A 9,786-nucleotide genomic window follows, 5' to 3' on the forward strand; every position below is an offset into this window, starting at 1 on the left:
CCACCACCCTCTGTCTTCTACCTTTGTGCCAGTTCTGTATCCAAATGGCTAGTTCTCCCTGTATTCCATGAGATCTAACCTTGCTAATCAGTCTCCCATGGGGAACCTTGTCGAACGCCTTACTGAAGTCCATATAGATCACATCTACTGCTCTGCCCTCATCAATCTTCTTTGTTACTTCTTCAAAAAACTGAATCAAGTTTGTGAGACATAATTTCCCATGCACAAAGCTGAGTTGACTATCCCTAATCAGTCCTTGCCATCCCAAGTACATGTACATCCTGTTCCTCAGGATTCCCTCCAACAACCTGCCCATCACCAATGTTAGGCTCACTGGTCTATAATTCCCTGGCTTGTCCTTACCACCTTTCTTAAACAGGGGCACCACGTTAGCCAACCTCCAGTCTTCCGGCACCTCATCTGTGATTATCGATGAAACAAATATCTCAGCAAGAGGTCCAGCAAACATTTCTCTAGCTTCCCAGAGAGTTCTAGGATACACCAGATCAGGTCCTGGGGATTTATCCACCTTTACTGGCTTCAATCCTCCTTTGCAATATGGACATTTTGCAAAATGTCACCATCTATTTCGCTACTTTCTATATCTTCCATATCCTTTTTCACAGTAAATACTGATGCAAAATACTCGTTTAATATCTCCCCCATTTTCTGCGCCTCCACACAAAAGGCCGTCTTACTGATCTTTGAGGGGCCCTATTCTCTTCTTAGTTATCGTTTTGTTCTTACTGTATTTGTAAAAACTCATTGGATTGTCCTTAACTCTATTTGCCAAAGCTATTTCATGTCCCCATTTTGCCCTTCTGATTTCCCTCTTAAGTATACTCCTACTGCCTTTATACTCTTCTAAGGATGCACTCGATCTATCCTGTCTATATGCTTCCTTGTTTTTCTTAACCAAACCCTCAATTTCTTTAGTCACCCAGCATTCCCTATGCCTACTAACCTTTCCTTTCACCCTAACAGGAATATATTTTCTCTGAATTCTCGTTATCTCATTTCTGAAGGCTTCCCATTTTGCAGAATCCTGTGTTGTTACAGGGTCCTGAGGTGGAAGATAAGGCGTCCTTAAAGTCCTCACTTTCTTCTAGTTGATGGACACGCCATCTGACCCAGAAGACTTAAAAGTAGTATAGTAAGAATTCAGGATCAATGTGCTCCTCTAAGAATGAAGGGCATGGACGGCAACTCCAGAGACCCTGGATGTCAAGGGATATCAAGAGTTTGATTTTTTAAAAAAAAAGAGCATATGTCAGGTAGAGTGCATTAAAAACTGGGGAAGCCCTTCAAAAATATACTGTGTGTAGCTATTTCCTTAAAAATTAAATGAGGAGGGCAGTGAGAGGGAATGAAATATCTTTGGCAGTTCAGATTACGGAAAGCCCAAAAGCATTTTATAAGCATTTTAACAATAAGATGATTACCAAGGAACTAGTGGGACCTATTATACACTCAAGGGGAAACTGTGCATGGAACCAGAAATGGTGGGTGAGGTCTTTAATGAATATTTTTCATCAGCATTCACCAAGGAGAAAGACATTGTAGTCAGGGATTTCAGTTGGGACGGTGTGGTTCAAGAATGTGTTAAAATTAATGAATAGGTATTAGATGTTTTAGTGGACATAAAGGTGCATAACTTCCCAGGACCTAATGAAACTTCCCAGGACCTACTATGGGAGGCAAGGGAGGAGAGATTGCTGGAGTCCTAGTGGAGATATTTAAAACTTTGTTGGCTACAGCTGAAGTTGCAAACGACTGGAAGAAAACTCATGTGGTTCCTTTGTTCAAGAAGAGCAGCAGGGATAGGTCAGGTAATTAGAGACCAGTTAGTCTGATGTCAGTGGGAGGGAAATTATTTTTTAAAAATTCTGTCAAACAGTATTAATCGACAGTTGGAAAGGCCAGCATTAATCAGGGATAGTCAGCATGGATTAGCCAGAAGGTGAATCTGTCTGGCAAATTTAACTGACTAAATATATTGATGAGGGTAGTGCAGTTGATGTGGTTTCCATGGACTTCAGTAAAGAATTTGACAAGATTCCACAAGCAAGGTTGGTCCAAAAGAGGAGCCCTTGAGATCCAAAACTAACTTGCAAGCAGATGGCAAAGGGTGAAGATGGAAGGTAGTTTTTGTGTTTGGAAGCCTGTGACCAGAAGTGTATCACAGGGATCAGTGCTGGAACCTTTACTGTTTGTTATGTACGTTAATAATTTGGATGGGAATATAGAACATATAATTAGTTAATTTAGTGTTGACATGCAAATTGATGGCATTTTTGATAATGATGAATATGGTGCCAGGGTACAGTCTGATATCAATCAGCTGGTAAACTGGGCACAGCAATGGCGGATGGAATTTAATCTGGATAAGTGTAAGGTCTGAGAACAAAAGAATATACACAAGGAATGGTAGGTCCCTGCGGAGTACTGAGGAACAGAGGGACCTTGGGAGTACAAGGGTCCCTGAAGGTGTCAGCACAAGCAAACAGGGTGGTGAAGAAAGCTTGCCTTCATTAGGCAGAGCAAAGAATATAGTGGCAAGGAAGCCTGTTACAACATTTGCACTAATGGAATATAATGTGTGTAGCTCTGGTTGCCACACTATTGGAAGGACGTGGTTGCACTGGGGAGGTTGCAGAGAAGATTCACCATGACATTGCCTGGGATGAAAACTCTCAGGTATAAGGAGACACTCAATAGGCTTTGTTTGTTTTCCCTGGACCAGAGGAAATTGAGGGGGATCTGACTGAGGTATACAAAACTGAGAGGCGCAAACAGTAGATTGAGAGAATTCTTTTCCAATGGCAAACATGTCTAAGACCAGAGGGCGTAAGTTTAAATTGAGGAGCAAGTGGTTTAGAGGAGATCAGAGGAAAAAATGTTTTACACCCAGAAGATGGTATTAAAAATGGAACATGCTGCCTGAGAGGTACCATATGCAACCTTTAAGCAGCATCTGGATCAGTACTTAAAATGCTGGGGAAGCAGGTTATAAATCATGTGGAGGTAAAAGGGATTAGTGCAGTTTGGTGTTTGTCAGCCAGTGTAGACATGGCGGACCAAAGAGCCTGTTTTGATGCTACGTGACCCTATGCCCCTAGTTCTGGAATCTCCAACCAGTGGAAATAGTTTATCGTTATCTACCCTGTCTTTTCCTGTTGAAGTTCAAAGGAAACTAATCAATCAACCTTCAACAACATTGATGTCTTTTTAAGAAAGGAATTTACATAACTGGGAATAACTCAAGTCATCCAACTTTATGACTGAGAAAATCATATATAACAGGACAAAGAGGATGGAAAAAGCAAGAGGAAGTATAAACCAATCATGGGGAATAAAAGGCCAAATACATTATATCAGCAGTGTCAAACTTCAGTTTCCATCAACTAAACACCAGCCAGCAGTTCAAAAATTAATTTCCAAACCTAAAAATCCTTACCCTTTCATCTCTCCTTTTCCTGCTCAGCCCTTCCCTGAAATGTTTGGTGAATATCCGTTGATTAGTACGCCCAAAACCAACACCATATATGCGTCGATACTTGGTTTCAAATGTCAAGCCTCTCTTTCGTCCAGAAGATGGATATTCTTTTGTAAAATGCTGCAAAAAACAGAATTTGTGTTGGTTTAACTACAATAACGTACTGATAGCAGTGCTGGAAAAACAGTCAGTCAAGGTGGGCACTTGTGACAGCCTGGGGAATTGAGAAACAGGCAGGTCATTTGAGTTCTAAAACAATGTTAAGGCCAATCTGAACTGGCATTCCCCCACAGGTAAAAGGCAATCTGATTGAGAGGGACATCACTTCATACTGTGTAAATAAAACTATTTAACCTGGTTTCAGAAAATAGAAAAAAAAAGAATGAAACCTGAAATTAGCCTGTTCCTTCTCAAAAGTTTCACATGAACTGTTATCCCAACAATTAACTTGATTCATTTACCCCATTACAAGAATGACCAGAGAAAATGTTCAAGATGTTCTTAAAAACCCATGCTCTAAAAACAGTTTTTAAAAAATGATCTTTTGATAATTCCAAGACCCCAAAATAAAACTGATCACAAATCAACCTCTGGAGTTGAAGCTGTGAGGAAAGATTAGATTAGATTACTTTTTAGATTACATTACAGTGTGGAAACAGGCCCTTCGGCCCAACAAGTCCACACCGACCCGCCGAAGCGCAACCCACCCAGACACATTCTCCTACATTTCCCCTTCACCTAACACTACGGGCAATTTAGCATCGCCAATCCACCTAACCTACACATTTTTGGATTGTGGGAGGAAACTGGAGCACCCGGAGGAAACCCACGTAGACACGGGGAGAATGTGCAAACTCCACACAGAGAGTCGCCTGAGGCGGGAACTGAACCCGGGTCTCTGGCGCTGTGAGGCAGCAGTGCTAACCACTGTGCCACCCATAGAATGAAGAATGAAGTTATAGTAAGTTACAAAGTTGATTACAGAGGGATAGTCCTGGGCATGTGGTTCGAGCTTCACTAATGATACAGATGTTATATAACAATCATCGTTCATATCATTAATTCAATACCAAGAGCAAACATCTTGCAACAAACTGCTTGGAAGGATTACCTACAAAACAAAGTAAATATACTCAGACATGAATAGGTATATCACCAAATATAAACCATACTTGGCAGCTTTTTAATTTTAAAAAATGGTTCCAAGTAATGAAGGTTCATGATACATTATTATTTGGAGAATCATGAGCAGTTTTCAGTTTGATTTGCAGTGTGGGAATTAAGGAGGGGAGGCATGATTTTAGATTTGTTCTATGACTGGTGCCTGAGTTTACTGATGTATGCAGTTTTAATGCGGGATCATTACATTGGAGTAAAGTTTGACAGTACAATTCTGTGCATCTCGGATAGACCTTCCGTTGCGTAGTAGAAGGAATCCAGTATCACAGAAAGAGTGAACAATCCAGAAGGTCAGACAAGTGTGCTTGTTCAGTCAGAGCAAAAAGCTGCTGTTAGTCTTGGCAATTCCCAAACAGTCTGGGCCAGGAAAAAGTCATAAGTGGCTTAAGAGGAAAGCGTCCTGAATCAGAAAACTGCTGGAAGCTGAGTGTATGGAAAACGACATGCTTGCTCTGAAATCTCGCTGATGGCAGCAAGAGAAAGCCCTAGAAACTAAGTTCAGTCAGGAGAGGATTCTGGGTAAAGTAACGTCGAGGATGGGGAAACAATTGTGGCTGTAACGGCTGCTCCCTTTTTTGAGGTGTTTTTCAGTGTTGTAGTGGGTTTCCTCAAATTATTGGAGCAGTAATTACTGTTTCATAAGCTGTTCCATTGTTTTGGAACTTTGGGGAAAAAAAATCAAAGCGATGGCACTTAAAAAAGAGGAAGAGACAAAGTAGAGAACATGTGGCAGGTGAAAAACAGCGAAGTCAACCTGCACAGCTGTCTGCCTCTGCTGTTTAGTAACAAGTATTGAACTGCCAAAGGAAGTGGTGGAGGCTAGTAAAATTACAACATTTAACAGGAATCTGGATGGGTATATGAAGAGAAAGGGTTTAAGGGGGCTATGGGCCAAGTGTTGGCAAATGGGACTAGATTTGAGATATCTGGTTGGCATGGACGAGTTTGACAAAAGGGTTTGTTTCCATGCTGTATAGCTCTATGAACAGGGAACTTTATCGTGGAGACAGAATGACCCTTCCCAGAGGTTTCAGTATCTGTATAGTTGCTATTGAGGGTAAAAGGATTTAACCCTTATTGCTGATATTTGAAGCAGACAGTTTCAAATAATTTGTATATACAGTAACATGGTTCCTTTTTTAGACCTATGTACGATAAACCTTTATGTACATTGACAGCCTCATGAATATGTTCATTGATTGACCATTATGGTCAACAAAAAGCAAAATGGTATTTCATTCTAGGATCTAACTTGTTCCATTTACCATCAGCAGGTATCTGAATACTTTTACATATTATAGTCAGGGCTCCAGTGATTTTCTTTATTGAAGAATGTGCTGGTACGGGGTTGAGTTCTGACAGCTTGTGGGAATGGCATAGGTCAAAAGGGTGAGGAGAATTGAAGTAGACAATGGAAATCCAGGTAATTTAACCCATTGTATTCATGCTGGTCCTCTTAGGGAGCAATTCATGCACTACCACTCACTTGCCCTCTTCCCCCAAATGTGTGCACATACCTCTTCAGATATTTAAAATATTTACAAAATGCAAGAAAATACAAGCACAAACAGACCCCTCTGTCCATTGTGCATGTGTCAGCTGAGATACCCAGCCTAATCCCAGCTTCCAGCACAGATTCAAGGTTTCTGCTGCTGCTACTACTCTCTCAGGCTGAGAGTTTCAATCCCCTATCACCACCTGGGAGGAAATAGTTTGCTCATCCCCATACCAATCCTTTTATCATTGGCTTTAAGTCAATATCCCCTCTCACCACACTTCTGCAGAGGAAAAATTGCCACCCATTTCCATCAAGTCTCTCACAAAAACCCCCTCAGCTTCTGAATGTTCCAAGGAAAACAAACATGCCATGCTAAGTTGTCCATAGAGCGGAGGGTTGCACAGTCTAGGTAGATTAGCCACAGTAAATGCAGGGGTTACATGGATAGGACAGTGAGCTGGGCCTGGGTGGAATGCTTTCCCGAGGGCTGGTGTGGACTCAATGGGCCAAATAGCCTGCTTTCACACTGTCGAGGTTCTATGAAATGGGTCAGTCTCATTTTGGCAGGCTGCGATGAGTGGGGCATTGCAAATTTCAGGGTGTAGGTCCCAGCTGTTCACAATATGTATCAATATCTTGGAGGTGGAGACAAAATATAAGCTTTCCATATTTGCAGAGAATACAAAGCTAAGTGGGAATGTGTGTTGTGATGATGACGTGAAATGATCTTCAAGAAAACATGGACACACAGTGAATGAGCAAGAATATGGCAGATCGAATAAAACATGGAAAAATGTGAGGAGAAATGGATGTGCAGAATACTTCTTAATGGTAAAAGGTTGGAAAGTGTAAAAACAAAAAATGAAGATGTACAAAAGATTCTAGGTATGCTTATCAACAGGTTACTGAAGGCTAACTTGCAGGTACAACAAACTAATATGAAAATTAATGGAATGTTCGTCTTTATTGCAAAAAGATTTGAATGCAGGCATACTGAAGTCTTGATCAATTGGAATATTTGACCAACTTGTACACTCCTGGTCTCTTAGGTGTTGGTTAATAAATACTTTGCTGTATGTTATTACTATAGAGGCAGTACAATAGAAGATTCACCAGACTGGTTCCTTGGATAGTGGGATTGTCCTTTGAAGAGAGATTAAGCAAACGGGGATTGTATTCTGTACAGTTTTGAAGAATGAGAGTTGACATAATCAAAATTTACAAAATAACTGAAGGATATACAGGTTGGATGTTCTTCCTTGGGGAATCTAGAATCAGAGAGTAAAATTTAAAAATAAAGGGGATGTCACTTGGGCCTGAGATGAGGAGGAATGTTTTTACTCAGAGGGTTGTCAACCTTTGGAATTTTCTATCACAGAGGGCTGTGGGAACTCAGTCTTTAATTATGTTTAAGATAGATATTGATTGATCGCTGATTATCAGATTCTAAAATAATAATCTCTTTGATGCTGCAAAGCATCTGGATGTTGAGTTATTCATTTAAGTCATTCCTCAACTATATTTCCTGAGGAAATTTATTTTGACTATCCTCGATTCCTCCATGGTTTTCTAAGTGAGTTTACCCTGTCTGTCTGTCAGAATTGATTCCAATAAATTGTCCACTGCTAAGGTGATATTGACCAGCTTGAAAATATTCAGTGCATTCCTTGCTCCATTTTAAAACCAAAACCACAAGTCCCCGAAACTTTCAGAACCAGATCTGCATCCAGTGAAAACTGAAAATAATGGTCTGAGACCCACTAATTCTTTGAAGTTTTATTTAAGAGTGTAGGGCAAATCTGGTCCTAGTGTTTTACCCACCTTCAAGGATGTGAATCTTCTTAATTTTTCCTGCCTTCCCATATTTTACCACATGCAATATTTCAGTCTTCCTTCTTAACTACAATGCCTGCACTGCCCCCTCTTCTGTGAAGAAGGTCACAAAGCATTCATTCAAAACCATCTCTTATGAATGGGTTATCCTTTAGATCCTCCTTTTGGCCCTCCTTTTTCTTAGCTTTTCTTACATCCCTATTTTATAAGGCATCTTTAGATTCAACATTATTTTAATTCCCAATATTCTTTTGTCCCATCTAGGTTTCCTAACTCCCTTTTCAAATTCTTCTCTGCATGTTCTATATTCCTCTTGGCTTCCTACAGCATTGAGTTCTTAGTGTCTGACACAAGCTTTTGTTTTCTGCCTTATCTTACTCTTCAAGTGTGGCATGTTAATAACAGCAGATGCAATTGAATGTGTGCCATCTTGTTGCCTCCAAATTCGCTGTGATAAAAGTATCCACTTGAACAATTCCACGTGTAAATCCACAAAGCTAAGCAAGGGTTACATTTCGAATTTCAATGGACCTCTTTCCATAGTCCGTTATGTTCTAATATATCATCAATGTCTGAAGAATAGCTTTGATACGTTTATACAAATATTCATGCAACAAACAATGGACATGCAGTTCTTAAGTTTACATTTGATTGGAATTTGCACGGGATTGAGGGTGATTTAGCGGTTTGGATCAGAAATTGGCGAGCTGAAAGAAGGCAGTGGGTGGTGGTTGATGGGAAATGTTCATCCTGGAGTTTAGTTATGATGGTGTGCCACTATTTTGGGTCCACTGTGGTTTGTCATTTGTATAAATGATCTGGATGAGGGTGTAGAAGGGTGGGTTAGTAAATTAGGAGAAAGTGAGGACTGCAGATGCTGGAGATCAGAGCTGAAAAATGTGTTGCTGGTTTGCAGATGACACAAAGGTCAGTAGAGTTGTGGATAGTGCCAAAGAGTGTTGAGTTACAGAGGGACATAGATAAGCTGTACAGCTGGGCTGAGATGTGGCAAATGAATTTTAATACAGAAAAGTGTGAGGTGATTCACTTTGGAAGGAGTAACAGGAATGCAGAATACTGGGCTAATGGGAAGACCCTTGGTAGTGTAAATGAGCAGAGAGATCTGTGTGTCCACGTACATAGATCCCTGAAAGTTGCCATCCAGGTTGATAGGTTTGTTAAGAGGGAATACAGTGTGTTAGCTTTTATTAATAGAGGGATTGAGTTTCGGAACCATGAAGTCATGCTACAACTGTACAAAACTATGTGCGGCCGCACTTGGGAGTATTGCGCACAGTTCTGGTCACTGCATTATAGGAAGGATGTGAAAGATTTGGAAAGGGTCCAGAGGATATTTATTAGGATGTTTGCTGGTATGGAAGGAAGGTCTTACGAGGAAAGGCCGAGGGACTTCAGGCTGTTTTTATTAGAGAGAAGGTTGAGAGGAGACTTAATTGAGACATATAAGACAATCAGAGGGTTAGATAAGGTGGACAGTGATGACATCACAGATAGTGATGGCTAGCACAAGGGGACATAGCTTTAAATTGAGGGGTGATAGATATAGGACTAATGTTAGAGGTAGTTTCTTTAATCAGAGAGTAGGAGGGACATGGAACGCACTGCCTGCAACAGTAGTAGACTCACCAACTTTAAGGGGATTTAAATGGTCATTATGGGCGGCACGGTGGCACAGTGGTTAGCACTGCTGCCTCGCAGCGCCAGAGACCCGGGTTCAATTCCCGACTCAGGCGACTGACTGTGTGGAGTTTGCACGTTC

The 9,786-nt window shown here is 40.8% G+C and overlaps 1 protein-coding gene across 3 annotated transcripts in view; it reads right to left on the reverse strand.

Annotated features, from left to right (window-relative positions):
• Nucleotides 1-9,786, reverse strand: part of LOC122554874 (BCLAF1 and THRAP3 family member 3-like) — a 57,689-nt gene that overhangs the window by 7,077 nt on the left and 40,826 nt on the right. For all 3 annotated transcript variants that reach the window (XM_043700227.1, XM_043700230.1, XM_043700228.1), the window contains one exon: nt 3,458-3,616. In XM_043700227.1, coding sequence (XP_043556162.1) covers nt 3,458-3,616 — 159 coding nt within the window. The remainder of the gene's footprint in view (nt 1-3,457; nt 3,617-9,786) is intronic.

This window comes from Chiloscyllium plagiosum, chromosome 12 (assembly GCF_004010195.1).
Source record: "Chiloscyllium plagiosum isolate BGI_BamShark_2017 chromosome 12, ASM401019v2, whole genome shotgun sequence".
In the NCBI taxonomy this organism is placed as follows: Eukaryota; Metazoa; Chordata; class Chondrichthyes; order Orectolobiformes; family Hemiscylliidae; genus Chiloscyllium; species Chiloscyllium plagiosum.